Below are 17,593 nucleotides of genomic sequence, written 5' to 3' on the forward strand. Positions count from 1 at the left end.
TTCGATGGTGGGAAAGGCTGCTGCCGATCAAAGCTCGGCCAGGCCGGCAGTAATTAGTCCTAGTTTTCTTCAAGTGAACCCACTTCCTCCTGCCAGCATGGTAAATTCTGACGGAGGCTGGCGCCGGTGCAGAGAGCCGGGTGGCGAGAGCCAGCATACGGGAAAGGAGCATGCAAGGGCTGGGTGGGGAAAACACTTCCAGGGGCATTAGCTGGAAGCGTGGCCTTTGGGTAATTCTAAGTTGTTGGCAGCAGAAAGACACCTAGGCCCAGCCCTCTCTGGGGTTGGCATAAAAGGGAGGGAGGCAGGCAGGCAGCAGCTGCTGCAGTCAGCTTTGCTCCGCAGAGCCATTTCTCTTTCACGTGAGCAGTGCTCCCTGCCAGGAGCTGCTCTGGGCACGCGAGATGCTCCCAGCGCTGAGAGCCCCAGGGAAATGACCTCAGCTGGGCAGGGGGGTGCGATTGGAGGTGGATGGAGACCCAGACGCAGGATGTACAGAGTGATGAGTTCCTTTTATTAAGGAGTTTTTGGAAGTCCACATGTACAGCATTTGACACCAATCACACACGCGCTAGACTTCATTGTACTGCTAAACAACACAACCCGTCCACTAGCTCAGACCTGAACATACAGCCTTGTGGCCCCAGCTCCGCCACGGCCCCCGGGTGCAACGGGCTGGCTGTGTGAAGTCCAGCTCAGGAAACTGCTTTGTCCCCCCAACTTCCAGAACCTCGAAGGGCAGGCACGGGTGTGGCACCTGCCTAGACACCCATCCTTGTCCTCTGGCTACCCAGGCTGGTGAAATTAAGCCAGCACCCTGCAGCATGGAAAACTGCTGCACCAGCCCTGCTTGATTCTGTATGGGCCAGGAGCCAAAGGCAGCAATCCAACAAGTGTTGGTTAAAGGGGCTCCCATCTAACCTGAGCCCCTGTCCCAGCTGGCCTTTTACCAGCCCTTTGGTCAGCGTGCCATATGCTGCTCCAGACCAGCTGGCGGCCTGGGTCTTCCTACGCTGCAGGTTTGGAGGCTGCAGGGTTGGGGGCCAGACCCTCAGGAAGCTCCTTGGAGGGATATTGTATGCACTGCAGTGCCGCCTTCTCCCAGCACCTGGTGTCTGGCTGCATTTGTCCTGCCCTTCCCAGACCTCACCCCCTTCTTGCTTCTCTCCAGGGGAGGTGTCATCGTAGACAGGTTTTAGTCTAATGCCAGGCTGCAGATTGATCTGTGCACTCTTAGAGCTAATCCCTGGAAATCCTGGGGCCTCTGATTGTATTAAATACCTCTCATGCAATTCAAAACAAACTCATTAAGGAGTCCTGGGTGACCAGGGCCAGTTACACAAAGTGCCCAGTGACTGAATGAGCACACAACTTTCACCTTCCCCGACCCCCAGGAACAATGGCCCCGGGAGGAAACACAGGAAGCCAACGCACGTCTTTTCCCCACTGAGCAAAGTTCCTTGAGTGCTACCATGTTCCCAGGCTGGCGGCTGGCTGGGCAGTCTGGGTCTGTAGTCAGGCGTTCCCATCCGTCCCAAAGGCAAATGCTATAAAAACTATTTACAGTTTGTTCCAGTGAAATAAAAAACAAACCAACTGAGAAACATTCACAGGTTTCCCCTCCAGTAGGACAGCTGCTTCTCTAGCTCTGCTCCCGGCAATGCTTGACCTCCCCTCTCCAGCAGGTAGCTTAGGTCAAGGTGGAAATGTAGATAACCCTTAGGTAGGTAGCATAGGTCTTTCCTTGTGCAGTAAAAGCAGACATCAGGTCTGAACTGATGTCATGTTGTTTAATTAATCTAACCCAATCAGTGTGCAGCTCTGTACAGCAAGTGTATCGCTAGGCTTGGAAGGATTAGTTTGTGTATCTGTAAATGTTGCAGTAAATGTCAATTTCACTGTACCCACACAAAGGGAGGAGAAACTATTTCCATTGGTGATCACTGAAATTTACAGATACACAAAGTAGAACTTATTAGAGCTGAAGGATCTTTGTGTATTTTGATGTGTGATGTTGACAGCTTGTGTTTTAATGGTGGTTAAGTTTTAACTTTTTGAATCTCAACATCTGTCATTCAATAATTGTTTAACCCTTCCCTCCACAAAATTTCCCATAGCTGTGGACATTTAGATGGATAATCTAAAACAGAGCTTAAAAATAAACCTTGATATTAGCTGTCAATGTTCTAAAGAAATGAAGATGGAGTTCTGCCAGGCCTATGTCCAGTGCAGTCTGGGTGGAAGGAAAAGACATATTTTAAAGCTGGTGGGTTTCACAGTAACAGAGGTGCTACTGAACTGAGGCAGGCCTCAGATGTTCAGGATGGAAACTTGGACCCCATCAGAGGGAAAACCACAATAATCCCAAATGTATAATGCACCCTGCCTCGCCAACACACACCACTCAAGAAAATCCCCTCACTGTGAAAAAACTTTCCCCAAATGCTCCCTGTTAGTTCACATACAGATTTACAGAGAATTTTTTTTTAATGCGTAGAGAAGTATAAATCTCTAATCCACCACCACTGCCTGAAACACACTTAATCACTCTGCCTCAGTTCCTCATCTGTACAATGGGCATACATTGAGCTTTCCTTCCTCTCACCCGCTGTCTGTCTGGTCTAGACTGTGAGCTCGTCAGGGCAGAGACGCTCTGTGTCTGCACAGGGCCTGGTACAGTGGCCTCAATCTACTGCAATAGACAAAGTGAACAGTAACTTAGTGAATTTCATTATCCTTTCAATTATGTTCCTTTCCTCCTGCTCCCCCCACTCCCAGCAGAGTGCTCTGATCCTGGGTGGTGTATTCTTTGAATCCTTTTGTCCAGCAACTGATCAGAGTAATTTGCAGAGGGGTTGGGTGAGGAGGGTCTATGGGCATTTTCTCTCCAGGACTATTTAAAAAAAAATACAGCCCCTGTGGCTGGCACCTGGTGTCTTTCAAAGGCCAAAAGCAACCCTCTGCCCTTCTGAAATCTCCCTCTACCCTGAGGATGGGGGAGAACGCAGCCCCAGCAGAGGTAACGAAATGCCCCATGCTTTAGTAACCCTAAGAAGAACTCTGATTTGGATGCCTGCTTTACAGCCCCCATCCCCCTTTAAATCCAGCTGTTTTCTTGCCTACGGGAGTGTCCTACAAAGAAGAGTCAGCTTCCCTTGGGATAGCCTTCTTAGGCAGCGCCAGAGCCCACACCTGGTTCTGTTTAAATCCGTCAGATCGCTGCTCAGGTAGCTGCTCGCCCCTGGCAGAAAACATTCAAAAGAACACAGTCATGAAATGTCAGTGCCAGAGAATCAGCCTGGCCCGTAACGTGGTGGGAGGGAAACACAAAGGCATGAGAAGTCAGAACGAGCAAAGCACAAAACTTCTTCGCACTGCTCTCTTGTAAATGGTGCTGCCAAGTGCCACCAGCAGGGGGAGTTGGCACCACTGAGTTGCAGGGATGATGTCTCCAGAGTGATGCCCCACAAACTGGAAGGCTTTGAGCATTTTTGTGTGGTTTGGCATTAAACAAAATCCAAACGAGTTCCTGATTGAGACACCTGTCTCTAGCATGCTCAGGTCTGGCACTAAGAGGATGGGGGAGGGGCTTCCTTCTCATGCACCATTTAACCCTTTCACACCACAGCGTTCAGCAGCACGCCCTACCATTAGAGATTCCAGTACAGACAGAATATGGCCCAATTGTCTCCCGTGTCCTGCAGAGCAGATGGGGATGGAGCTCTCCTGTGCTGGCAGGGCTCTGCTCCATCCTCAGCATCTCAGGCAGGAGCAGGAGCGTTCCCATTTTCCCCTCACCTCTCTTTCATTGTAAGTGGCTGGACGTCTACCTGCACCATGGCTTCTGCAGAGTGCTGCCGACAAAGCAAAGCCCTGAACGCTGGGGATTGGGCCCGGAGAAACCTGGGCAAGGATTCTGCTGCTGACCATCTGGCTTGACTCTGAACAGCTTGGGCTATGAAGTGCCTCCTTGACAAGGGAGCAGGAGGACTGGCTGTGACTTACGCATTCCACACAATGGCTCCTCTCAATCCTCTTGGCTCGTCCCTGTTCTCCGTGACGTCCCAGAGAACAAGAATTCTTGGAGCCCCTCTGTCACCAGCTGTCTGGTCTGATCACCGTGAAGCACCGGCCGCTGGGATGGGGCTGCGACGCGGTTAGCCACGCCTCACAGATATTACACCTGGCTCAGGGTTTGGGCGGGGGGAGGTTTTAAAACCTTCATGGGATTTGAAGAAATGAAAGGCTTGAATATCTGCAGGTGTATAAGCCAGAGCAAGGTTTGTGTGGGCTGGAAATGAAGGCCAGCTCCCCATCCTCTGCACCTAGAGAACAGGGGCAGGGATCCCCCCATGGAGAACCAGCGGTTCTTCCCTGCAGCCAGCCTCTGACGGAGCTGGGGGAAGATCACGGCTACCGTACAGCTAAGGTCACATTTCCACAAAGGGGGTCTGGGTTTGCCCTCTTCCGAGTGGGTTTGGTCAGCAAAAAGACTCCATGAAACGTAACCCCTAAGCGTTGCCTGGGAGTGACAGCTGGCTTCCCGCTTGCAGCCCTCCCACCTCCAACGCTGCAGTCGTGAGCTTTGCCCCACCGCCTTGGCCAACCATCCCTTCTGAGGGGTCCAGCCAATACTCTCTGGGTGTCTGAGCCCAAGGGCTGGGTGGTGCGCAGTGGCAAGCGCACCCACGTGGGATGTAGCGATACAGCGAGCCCGATGGGGCCAGGAGAGCTGGCGGACTGTTTGGGGTCACCTCCTTCTCAGTTCCAAGATTGAATTACTGTCTCCGCCCCCGCCCCCGGCCTGGAATTGCAGACTGCGGGAGGGTTAGTTGTTGCTGGGCCTGGGAACGTCACTGGGACAGAGGCTGCAGCTGCTGAGCGTCAGCAGAAACTGGATTTGGGATGCGGGGCCATTTTGAATGGGAGGAGGAATTGCTCATCAGTCCAGAGGCACACCCAGGCTAAACCGCGGCAGAAAGCTAGGCCCGGTGCCGTATCCCCCCCGCCCCGGATAGATACAACCCTACTCCCTGATGAAGACTTGACGCCCCATCGCCAGTGGAGCCTTGGAGCCAGAAAGCGAGTGGCTGGTGGGGAGGAGGCAGCTCCAGTGAACCCAGGGTGGGTACAAAGAATCTGCGCTGCCCCCTTTCTGCGGTCTTTGTGTGCCATTTGCTGAGCCCCTGGGGCTGCAGTTTATACATGCCACCCTTACGGCGTCAGCTGGGGCCCCTGCCAGCCCAGCCCTCTTGTTCTGTGCTGGGAGCCCAGCTCAGTGCAGGGAATCAACACGGCGGGCGGACGGGGTGGGGTGGGGGGGGTCTTCTAACGGCCCAGCTGGTATTGCGTGCAGGGGCTGGGAGTGGGGCCTCCTGGGTTCTGTCCCCGCACCAGCTCTCCAACGCCTGTCCCCATGGCTTGCCCTTCTCGGTGCCTGCTGTACCCCCTTGGCAAAACCCACCAAGAACTACAGGCCAGCCGCTGCCTCCAGGGACTGTCACTAACGGCTCAGTCGCCTCGCGACGGGTCGAGTCTCTCCACGCCCTGCTGGGGCTTTCCCAAGGGATCTTCACGGGCCGCCTCGCTGGAGCTGCCCTGTAATGACAAGCCAAGGCCCAGCAGGTCCAGGCGGCTCCCCACTGTGGCACACACCTGAGCCCAGGGTGCTGCTGGCTTGTTGGAAGGGGGGAGGCAAAACACAGGGGGGCCGACTCCACCGCCGGGGGGTGCACGTCCTTGGAGGTGCTCGGAGCAAGGAGGCAACAGCGACCGCCTCTCCCCTTGGACGCACCCTCAGAGGAAGAGCCACCCCTCCCCTGGTAGGGGGCTCCCACTGGGCCCCCTGTCCCGCTGCTGACAGCGCGGCCCAGAGCGGTGCATTATCAGAGGGGCTTTTCACCCTGGCTGCCCCCGACTCACGGACAAGACGACACCGAGCTGTGGGGGAGGGGGAGAGGGAGGAAAAGGGGGCAGGGGAGGGGTCGTGCCGTTGGGCTAATTCTCCTCTCTGACAGGCCGGGCCTTCATCTCGGTGAATTTGAGGGAGTACTGCCAGCCGGTCCAGGAGGACCACTCGATGCCGTCGGCGTAGGAGCTGTGGTGGCCCTTGAGGTACTGCCCGTTGAGGTTGGAGGTGTGGCAGTTACGGTACCACCAGGCCCCACGGTAGAAGGCGGCACAGTTGTTCTCCGAATGGTCGTTGTCCAGGTCTTTGGTGGTGAACTTCATGCCGTTGTGCTTCAGGAAGGAGTCCCCTGCCGGGCGAGGGGAGAGCGGCCATCAGCAAAGCCCCTGCCCATCGCTGCTGGGCCCCGCTCCCGCCCCGGCCCTGCTTTTCAGCCTCCCGCATTCCCTAGACTCAGCCTCAAGCCAGCTTCCCTTGTTGAACGGATACGTGCGGGAGCGGGCACAGGTCCGGCCTCAGCTTGGATTCCAGCTGCCTGGCTAGAGCCCCAGGCAAAGCCGCAGTTTGCACCAGTGCAGTGAGCGGCTCTGGTGCAAACAGCGGCTTGGAGCGGCTTTGCCTCTCTGCCCTCTGGGTCTGCCCTGGTGACGGAGGCCTTGGAGGTCAGGGACTCGAGAGAGTGAGAGAGGCTGAGCAGAGCCAGGAGCAACAAGCTGTGCAAACTCCCCTTATTGCTACAGCCTTGCAAAGGCAATTCTGGTCCCACCAGTTGCTCCCCCTGCTAGTCCACTTTTAGGCTCCCAAATGCTTTGCTGATGTACCTCACTCCTGACCCCACTGCCCGCCATCCCAGGCCTCCCTAGGGCTGGTGTGAGCTTGTTTTCCTCCCTGTAGCAATATGGAATGAATGGCAAAGGTTGGGGCTCATCGAAGGCAAAAGGCTGTGGGGCTCAACGCAGCGACAGCAGGGAACGAGGCCTTATCTCCCCTTCCCACCTCGTTCTCCCCGAGCAACGTGCTCTGGGCGGGGTGGGGACCGGGGAGCGACCCGTGAGCAGCACAGACCGACCTGCTGTTCCGGAATAGTCTGCGATGGTGACCGGGTAGCCGTCCTCCTCCGGGTCCACGGAGAACAGGCCCACGCCGAAGGTGCCGTACTGGGCGAAGGCCGTGCCGTTGTCGAAGTCCTCCAGGTCGATGCGCAGCTCGTAGCTGGCCTGCGTGGTCAGGGCATGGAGCCGCGCCAGCCCTGTGGTGGTAAAGCAGGAGTCAGTCGTGGGCACTGGCAGCAGGCTCACCACGGACCTGTGAGTAATGAATGCTGGGCAGACAGCAGAATGCTTCGGCCATCACCCCGCCCTGGGTGACCCTCCTGAAAGGGGAGATGGGGAGGAGAACTGAGGGACAGAGGGAGCAAACATGAGGCTCCCCCAAACAGGCCGCTCCTCATCTCCAGAGACGGGGCGGGGGGGGGGGGCGTCCTTTGTCCAGCTGAGTTCAACCTGTCAGGTTAACAATCCACTGCAGCTAAAGCAACCCCCCCAGTCCCTACAGGGGTGGTGAAGGACGGGGCTTTTTCTGCATGTCAGTCCTGGCTTGGGGAGCAGATCCTCTCTCCCGGACACGCCAGCACATGCGGGGAGCTCTGCAGTCCGTTTGCTCATCTACTAATGAAGAGGGTATTTAATGAAATGTCTCAGGAGCCATCAGTGGCAATAAGTGACACTTCCCAAGGTGAGTCTGGGTCTCTTTCAATTCTCTCCCTTCCCCTCTGCCTGTTTTCCAGGATTCGAGGCCATGCTCACCTTGTGGAGCAGAGTGCATGCTGTGGTGGCTCTAGAAGCACCTGGTGAGTTCCACCTACGGCCTGGGGTGGGGAGAGGGGCCCTCCACACTGCAGCTCCTGGCTTCAGCTGCTGAGCTGGGGCTTGTCCTGGTGGAAGCGCTCAGCATGCATTGCAGCAGGGGGCTGTGCCCGCAGGACTGGGGGAGGCAGGCACTCCTAAGGGGTTGCCCTGACATCTCACTGAGCAATCATCCTTTGGAGATTTCACTCCTAGGAGTCGGGGGAGGAGGGGAAGGGTCTTTAAAGACAACCCGGAGCTGCCTGTTAGCAGGAGCTGGTTTTAAAGTATCACACGGTTGCAATTGTATTGAGAGACTTAACATCTTCCTGTCAGCCAGTGGCGACTCTGCCTCCCCACCTCCTCCCCACCCACAGCCTCGCTCTGCTGTTCAGAAAAGGAGGCCAGGTGCCTCCTTTCCACAGCTCAAGTGTGGCCCTTGGCTTGTTTGCTACTGATTCCCTCCCCTCTGAACCTCCTCTCCTGAACCAGCAGTCCAGCCCCAGCCCTTCACTGGTCAGCTGCTATTAGCCCCCGAGACAGCCAGACACACACACACAGAGCAAGCCCCTTTAACAGGCCCGCACACACTTGAATTAGTAGCTCCTCTCCTGCCGGCATGGCTGGCACAGGGTTCCTGCATGGGGGAGCCCTCAGATAGCGCCCCTGGCCCTAACCAGATTCAGAAGCACACACACGCACACACACATCCCTGGAGGGTCCTGGGCCCCACTGGGCCACCCTGCTCTGCGTTTGCATCAGGATACCAACCATGCCTGGGTGTCCATGCGGCAGGGATGGCTAGTAAGGGGCTGGGCTGGGCTGAGCGTGCTGGTTGCTGAGCAGCTCGCCTCACCCTTTGTGAAGTTTTTGGCGTCCGTTTCCTCAGCCTCAGGGAGGGCCAAAGAGCCCCGGAGGCCTCTGCTCGGCTCGTCTGCTTCCCCCTGCGCTCCTGTGGTTGCAGCATCCCCGCCTGGCAGTGCAGCGGGCGCAGGGAGTGAGATCCCTGCAATGCCACCTGAGCCCCGGGCCCCCTGCCTGCCGGCCGCGAGCTCCCTTGGGAATACCAGCACCTCAGCACAGAGCAGAGGGCCAGGTCGTTTGACAGGGGCTCTTGTAGGACGTAGGGGGTGGTACGGCCTGCAGGGGTTGGCTTTTCTTGTCTCCGCTGGGCCATAACCTAGAGTCTCTGGGCAATACCCCCAAAGGGCCAAACTCTGCCCCTCCCCGAGGTAATGCTGTGACTTTGATAGTTACCCCAGGGATGGATTTGGCCCTGAGTTTTTTAGGCCGGCTTTCTGTGTTAGAGTTGGACCCGCTTGACTGCGTACCAGGCCCTGTTCTGCTAATGGGGATTCTCCTGTCGCTCAAGAGGCTTCAGGAGTAGGAGGCTCTGCTGAGTGGATTAGTCACAGCCACACGTGGGCACAAGGTATTTAGCCACCTCACACAGCATCCTATTGTCTCCAGCTCCCCCCTACCCACCCCGCCTTCATATCTGCAGAAAGGGGAGTGGGCTGCTATTAGCCACAATACACACTCTCCTGTTGTCTCCAGATTGGGCCCCAGCCCTGCCCCAGGTCCCCGCTGTTGCCAGGAGGAACGGTGCATTTTCCCCTTCCCCCAGTGCTCTCTAGCACTGTGGATCCCAGTGGGTCCAACCCACATGTGCAACCTCCATTCCCCTCCCCAGTTGCTGGTTTGATACATCAAAGGACTTTTCTGTTCTTCTCCCTAGATAAAATACCATGGACGAGAAAAGCAAGCCCCCCCCTTCCCCCCAACATGCCAAGGAGAATTTAAAAGGACCCTGGGCCGATGGTTTTGCTAGCCTGTGCAGTGGGCTGGAGTGGCGTACCTAGCCAGTGCTCTCCAGTCAGCTTCCCGAATCCATCCCGGTATGCTTCCCATCCGCGGAAGAAATTCACCGAGCCGTCCTCCCGCCGCTGGAAAACCTGGGGAAACAAAAGGCACAGCCAGCGCCGGATTTAGGGGCAGGGGGCACCAGGCTTGGGGTGCTGTTGGGTATTCAAAAGTGTAACAAATGGAAAGGAGGGTGCCAAAGACACTCTCCAGTTGGGGCGCCATTTGGTCTAGGGCCAGCTCTGGGCACAGCAGCTAGGAAGTGAGAGTTCGGAGCCCGTCCCCACTGCCAGCAGTTCCCATGAGGAGCCAGGCATCCTGCTGCCTTTTCCATGGCGTGGCTCTCTGCAGAGCTGTCTCGCTCCAGGAGCCCTTTATCAGACTTGGGCGCAAATCAAACCCTGTACACTCGCTAATTACATTGGAACTATGGCGTGTAAGGGGACGTGCCATGTCATTGTCGCCCATCTCCTAGGGATGGGAGAATCTGCTCAGAGCAAAGAATTCACTTGTTGTCTTGCCCAGAACGCCAACTTTCATTGGTGTCTGAAACCCCCTGGGTTAACGTCAATAAAAACGGGTCCTTCTGCTTGTACAATGATGCCACCCAGGGGAGGACACAGAAGCATCAGTTTGCAAAACAACAGCCAGTGCCCATGACTGAGTGAGTGCATGATCAGTGGCTGGGTTGGGGGGTGGGATAGCTCAGTGGTTTTTGAGCATTAGCCTGCTAAACCCAGGGTTGTGAGTTCAATCCTTGAGGGGGCCATTTAGGGGTCTGGGGCAAAAATAAGGGACGGTACTTGGTATGGTCCTGCTTTGAGCAGGGGGTTGGACTAGAGGACCTCCAGAGGTCCCTTCCAACCCTGATATTCTATGATCACAGGAGACCCAGCCAAGATCCGGGTCCCCTGTGCTCAATGCTGTACCCTCACAGAGTAAGAGACTGACCCTGCCCCAAAAAACTTACATGCTAAGTAGATGTGACAGCCAAAGGCGGAGGGAAGGGCAAATGTCGTTATTCTCATATTACAGGTGGGGAACTGGGGCACCGAGAGATCGAGTTGCCCAAGGTCACATAGCAAGTCTGTGGCACAGCGGGGAATTGAAACCATGTCTCCTGAGCGTCAAGAGCCCTAGCCCTGAACTACTTGCTGGTCAGGTAAATCCTGCAGAGCTGCTTTATTTTACTCCCATAAATGGATCCAGAGTTAAGTGATCGGGGAAATCCAACTGTTAAGCATTCATCACCAACAGGATCTCTGCTCTGTGTTTGGTAGCTGCCTAGTGATCAGGATGTAACTCCTGGAGCCGGGGTAAAGTATTGATTTCCAAGGACACTCACCCAGGAATTGTGCCCTGCTGTGTGTGTACCAAGCTGGATTTATTTGTAACTATCCACCAGACAATGCAGATGAACGATTCTCAAGTCTGTGGGTTTTTCCTCTCTAGCTAGCTACTTACGTCTCCTCCCTGTAATATCTGAATGCATGGGCTTATCAGTTTTCAGACACATTCAGTCTATCTAAGATCCTTATAGGGTTCCTGTTACCATAGTCTCTGAGCCTCTCACAAGCTCTAATATATTTATCTCCACAACCCCTCTATGAGATGCAAAAGTGCTATTATCCCTGTTATATGGGTGGGGAAACTGAGGCACAGAGCAACTATTGACAGGAAGTCTGTGGCAGAGCAGGGAATGGAACCTGGGTCTCCTAAGGGCCAGGGTAAAGCCCTAACCACTGATCCATCCTTCCTCTTTCTGAATGAGCTGCAGCCATGCAGTGACTCCCCTTCTTTGCATGTGAATGTGGGGATCTGGCTGAGGAGCAGCCGTTCCCCCAGCCTCCCGGCAGGCAAAGACCCATCTCCATGAACATTTGTCAGTGAGAAGGGGCACGCTGACCATGGTATGGCCAAAGTGATGCTCCCCAGCAATGCTTTGGTGCTGAGAATTAGCAAAAGAAGCAACCCAAACCACCAGCAGCTCCCCCTCCGCTCACTCTCTCAGAGCTGGGGCTGTGAGCTGGGGTGGACTCTCCTGATACGGCCCCCTCAGAACTGGGGTCAGATGGAGCCAAGATGCCCTTATATAAAAGCTGCTTCCCCCAGCAGCTGGCTTGGGTGCCTGTGATCTTTGGCTGATGAACCTTTGGTCTCTCACATGTTAATATATTGTCCCCTTGTGTTTTTTTCCCTTCTAGTTTATCGTTGGACTAAAGCATCAGCTAACGACAGGGATCCAGAAAATGCTGCCTCTTGTCTCACCACTGCATTTAATTAAGCCTCTGGCCCCTGATTAACTCTGTTCAGCTTGGCCAGTTCAGTCTCATAGACTCATAGTTATTAAGGTCAGAAGGGACCATTATGATCATCTAGTCTGACTCCTGCACAATGCAGGCCACAGAATCTCACCCACCCACTCCTGCAATAAACTTCTCACCTATGTCTGAGCTATTGAAGTCCTCAAATCGTGGTTTAAAGATTTCAAGGTGCAGAGAATCCTCCAGCAAGTGAACCGTGCCCCATGCTACAGAGGAAGGCGAAAAACCCCCAGGGCATCTTCCAATCTGCCCTGGAGGAAAATTCCTTCCTGACCCCAAATATGGTGATCAGCCGAACCCTGAGCATGTGGGCAAGATTCACCAGCCAGACACCCACGAAAGAATTCTCTGGAGTAACTCAGATCCCACCCCATCTAACATCCCATCACAGGCCATTGGGCCTATTTACCATGAATAGTTAATGATCAATTAATTGCCAAAATCATGTTATCCCATCATACCATCTCCTCCATAAACTTATCGAGTTTAATCTTGAAGCCAGATAGGTCTTTTGCCCCCACTGCTTCCCTTGGAAGGCTGTTCCAGAACTTCACTCCTCTGATGGTTAGAAACCTTTGTCTAATTTCAAGTCTAAACTTCCCGATGGCCAGTTTATATCCATTTGTTCTTGTGTCCACATTGGTACTGAGCTTAAATAACTCGTCTCCCTCTCTGGTATTTATCCCTCTGATATATTTATAGATAGCAATCACATCTCCTCTCAACCTTCTTTTGGTTAGGCTAAACAAGCCAAGCTCCTTGAGTGTCCTGTCGTAAGACAAGTTTTCCATTCCTCGGATCATCCTAGTAGCCCTTCTCTGTACCTGTTCCAGTTTGAATTCATCCTTCTTAAACATGGGAGACCAGATCTGCACACAGTATTCCAGGTGAGGGCTCACCAGTGCCTTGTATAACGGTACTAACACCTCCTTATCCCTACTGGAAATACCTCGCCTGATGCATCCCAAGACCACATTAGCTTTTTTCACAGCCATATCACATTGGCGGCTCATAGTCATCCTATGATCAACCAATACTCCGAGGTCCTTCTCTTCCTCCGTTACTTCTAATTGAGGCGTCCCCAGCTTATAACTAAAATTCTTATTAATCCCTAAATGCATGACCTTACACTTCTCACTATTAAATTTCATCCTATTACTATTACTCCAGTTTACAAGGTCATCCAGATCCTCCTGTATGATATCCCGGTCCTTCTCTAAATTGGCAATACCTCCCAGCTTTGTATCATCCGCAATCTTTATTGGCACACTCCCACTTTTTGTGCCGAGATCAGTAATAAATAAGATTGGTCCCCAAAGCGATCCCTGAGGAACTCCACTGGTAACCTCCCTCCAGCCTGACAGTTCACCTTTCAGTAGGACCCGCTGTAGTCTCCCCTTTAACCAATTCCTTATCCACCTTTCAATTTTCATATTGATCCCCATCTTTTCCAATTTAACTAATAATTCCCCGTGTGGCACCGTATCAAATGCCTTACTGAAATCTAGGTAAATTAGATCCACTGCGTTTCCTTTGTCTAAAAAATTTGTTACTTTCTCAAAGTCTGTCTGGAGGAGAACAAAAGGAGGCCTGACTTCCAAAAGTGCTGAGTGCCCACAACATCAGCTGAGGTCACTGGGAGGCGTGGGCTCTCAGCACTTCTGGAAATCTGGCCTAGATGCAGTGAGGTCTGGAGGTTAAAGCACAGGTCTGTGTTCACTTCCTGGGTGATCTCGGGCAAGTCAGTGAAACTCTGTGTATTCCATTTCTCTATTGGTGTGTCAAGGTGTGAAGTGCAGGAATGGAGCAGGGAGGGACAAAGGGGGTTTCAAGTCACCTATCCACTCCCACAGCCTGGGGATGGCATGGTCCCATGATATTAGTTAGAGCAGCCCCGGGGTTGCTCTAACTTAGGCTTTGCTTCATGTGACTCCCTGTAGCAGTGCACTCTGGCAGGGCCTCCCCCTCCCACCCCAAGGCCAGTACTGTCCAGTAGTCAGACACCAGTGAGCCAAACCCCTTTGTGCAGGGGGTGTTCCCATCAGTATGGCATAAAGAGGCCTTTGCACAATGGTGAGTTGGCCCCTACTCTCTAAATACATCACGGGGATAATGCCAGGGAGGGGAGGAGTTATTTAAGTTAAGTGCCAAGGTGGACACGAACAAATGGATATAATCTGGCCATCAACAAGTTTAGGCTTGAAATTAGGCAAAGGTTTCGAACCATCAGAGGAGTGAAGTTCTGGAACCGCCTGGGGGCAAAAAAACTAACTGGCTTCAAGACTGAGCGTGATAAGTTTATGGAGGGGGTAGTATAATTAGACTGCGTACAATGGCATGTAGCCAATCTGCGACTGCTAGCGGCAAATATCTCCGACGGCTGGTGATGGGACACTAGCTGGGGAGGGCTCTGAGTTATTACAGAGAATTTTTTCCTGGTGTCTGGCTGGTGAGTCTTGCCCACATGCTTAGGGTCTAACTGATCACTATATTTGGGGTCGGGAAGGAATTTTCCCTTGGGTCAGATTGGAAGAGACGCTGGGGGGTTTTCGCCTTCCTCTGCAGCAAGGGACATGGGTCACTTGTAGGTTTAAACTAGTGTAAATGGTGGATTCTCTGTAACTTGAAGTTTAAACCATGATTTGAGGACTTCAGTAACTCAGCCAGAGGTTAGGGGTCTGTTACAGGAGTGGGTGGGTAAAGTTCTGTGGCCTGCGATGTGCATGGGGGTCAGACTAGCTAATCACGATGGCCCCTCTGGCCCTAAAGTCTATGAGTTTAGAGCTTCCACATCTGTTGAACGGGGATGTAGCTGCCCTTCTCAATGGGGTGGGTTGAGATGCGAGATCAGATTGTACCCTTGCATGCCCTGGTGTAAATCCAGAGTCCCTCCGGATGGCCATCGGGGTCACTTGGCAGGGAGTCTGGCCCTCGGATGAAGGGTGCCCCAGCAGTGCCTGCTGATTGGGTTAATGCTGGGCATTTCTGCCATTAGCTGCACACCCAGCTCCTGTGCACTCCCTCAGGGCTCACCCTGAGCAGATGGGTAACTTCAGCCAGCTGATCTGGCCATGTTTCTGGCAGCATTGATACAGCACCACTGGTGTGCATCACCCCCTGCACAGGCTTCTCCAGCAAGACCCTGCAAGCAAGCATTTGGCAGAGGTCTGCTGTCCCGACTTAAGGGTAGCGTATGGCAGACGTGGGGGTGGGGGTGCTGCATGGAAGAGGTGGCCAGCGCTCCCTCTGATCCATGCTGTACTTACCTTCTAGAATTAGAGCCTTAATTTTTATCCTTGCACTGAGCACTTGAGAAGCTGCAGTTAAGCCCTTTTAAAAGGGCTTTCGTTGGACTCAGCTGACGGGAGGAGGCTGCTTGGCTGGAAAGGGGCCCAAAGCTGATTTCCAGGAGGGATGTTGGCTCCGATTGGCTGCCATGATCCTGTGCGCAGAGGGAGGGAGTAGGGCAGGGGCAGAGGCAGCCATGAGGCTCCCCTTTAAGCTGCTTTGACCTTAACTTGTAACTAGGCCAGTTGTCTGTGCGCTGCTCAGGGCAGCGAGGGGCCCATCTTCACCAGCTCAGGGCCCCAGGAGGGCTTGGCGATTAGAGAGATGCTCTGGCAGCTTAGCGACATGCAGAGTTCTCTCAAGAAACACTGCGGTGGGTATCAACACACCTTCCTGATCCTCCGGAGTCCTGAGCAGGGTTCATCGCCATGGTGGGGACAGCTGGTGCTGGGGACTAGTGGCCAGAGCAAGGGGCTAGAAGCAGGAACTCCTAGGTTCTACTGTGGATCAGAGCAGGAGTCGCTGCTAGTTGGGGCAGGGGACTGGGGAGAGTTTCTAATGGTTGGAGTAGGGGAAAGGGAATCCTGCTTCGGCCATTGGCCGTGCCCCCACTCAGTGCCTCGGTTTCCCCCCCACTTTGAGATCCTTACATGACACAGGCTACTTGAGTGCAGAGTATTAGTCCATGGCCCTGCTTGTGGTTGGGTCCATGCTGGTCTCTGCTGTGAGAGCACAGATCACAGCGAGCCTTCTCGGGTGAGGTGTTGTCTGTGGGGGTGTGCGGGCCATGGGGTGGGGCACAGAGCGAGGAGAGGAACAGCATCTGGCTGGCTGATGTACCCAGAACTGAGGGTTCCTGTGTCTGAATTCAGGGGCTGAGATGTCCGCTCCTAGCCTAGTGAGGAGAGGGTTCGGCTGCCCTGCAGCTGAAGCCAGAGCAGGGGGCTGAGGAGAGTGGTGGAAATCTAGCCAGGGGAGAGGGGAGATAGCAGGCTGAGGCATGTGGGAGAGATGGGGCAGGTGTGGGGGAATGCTGTTGCTCTAGGTCTCTCCAGCCTGAGGCAGGCAGGCAGCAAACAAGCCAAGGGGGGTGGGGGAGCATAGTATTTGCTGTAGCTTCAGCAGCTCCACCGCTGCTCTTCTCCAGCTCATAAAATATGGATCTCCCCCTCTTAAGCAAAAAGGATTTGTTCCCCTTCCCATTAAAGTCAGAGCTGAAATATTTATCTTTCCTGCTTACCGTCACCCTCTCTGCCTGGAGTCACTCGCCTTTCGATTGTCACTGTAGAGTTACTGGTGCGCAAAGCACCATCCCTGGGGGCTGTAGCGGGGCCCGGGCAAAGGACAGCGAGATAAATAAATCACCATGCCCCAAACCATTGGCAGCACAGCAATGCCCAGCATCCCTGGGTGTGGGGACTCCCTCTCCATCCAAACCGGGTCCCCTTCCTCATCGCTTGAGTCAGGGGTGGGGCTGATTAGTTTTGATCCGTGCCCAGCGCTCTCCGGGTCAGGCGGGTGGAGTGACAGTGTGCTAGAAATGGATTTGACGGAGTCCCAGACCACACACTGCCATTCTGGGCCCTTCCCCCGTGCACCGTGTGGCCAAGTCTCTGACACCAGCCTGCCTTGTTTGCTTTGGGATACAGAGCAGTCCCGAGCTGCAGGCTCTCCTCTGAAGCCCTTGCCCTAAAGGAGCCCTGGTGCTCACAGAGAATTTGCAAAGGCTTCCAACACAGGAAGTAAGTAGCAGCCCGGTTTTCTGAAGGCCTGCTTGGATACCCTCCTTAGTCATACGATTGTTACTCCACTAAATGACACGAGGTGTTAATCAAAGGTGTGGAGGGATGTCACCCGCCCAGGCAGTAGGATTTGGGTCAGCTGGTAACGTACTTCCTGCCAGGAGCCTGGTGCAGTCATTAAATGCAGGTGAGTGCAATGCTACCTTGCAGGGAGTGTGAAAACGATTAAGCCCCACACTCAGATAAGAAATCTCACATTCCAGTTCCAATCTGCACCAGTCAGAGAGGAGAGCTCTGGGCCCGGGACACCCAAAGAGGTTGTATGAGGGAAGGTAACGGCTGATGGGCCATTAAAGAGAGAACAATATGGAGTCCACCTGAATCTGGGATTCATAAATACCTTGCTCCTACTGCAGCCAGGAGAAGTTTGGGCCTCTCCCCTCCAGCAGGTGCCCTTTTAGAATATGTTTTAATCCTCATTATTAACTGTTATTACAGTAGCACCCAGATGCCGCAGCAGAGGTTGGGACCTCACTGTCCTAGGGGATGGACACACCTGGCCTGCAGAGAGTATAACTTAAACAGGGAAGATGAAGGAGAAACTGAGACACCGGGCAGGCACGT

General features: G+C 54.1%; 1 protein-coding gene across 1 annotated transcript in view; it reads right to left on the reverse strand.

The window, feature by feature from the left end:
• Nucleotides 1–493: 493 nt before the first annotated feature.
• The window catches only part of FIBCD1 (fibrinogen C domain containing 1), a 43,439-nt gene continuing 26,339 nt past the window's right edge, over nucleotides 494–17,593 (reverse strand). The window contains exons 5-7 of the mRNA XM_084650270.1: nucleotides 9,611–9,707; nucleotides 6,978–7,157; nucleotides 494–6,257 (exon numbers count right to left, since the gene is read on the reverse strand). Coding sequence (XP_084506396.1) covers nucleotides 5,998–6,257; nucleotides 6,978–7,157; nucleotides 9,611–9,707 — 537 coding nt within the window. The 3' untranslated portion in view covers nucleotides 494–5,997. The remainder of the gene's footprint in view (nucleotides 6,258–6,977; nucleotides 7,158–9,610; nucleotides 9,708–17,593) is intronic.

The sequence above is a fragment of the Lepidochelys olivacea genome, assembly GCF_965140295.1.
Source record: "Lepidochelys olivacea isolate rLepOli2 genome assembly, chromosome: 16".
Taxonomy (NCBI): Eukaryota; Metazoa; Chordata; order Testudines; family Cheloniidae; genus Lepidochelys; species Lepidochelys olivacea.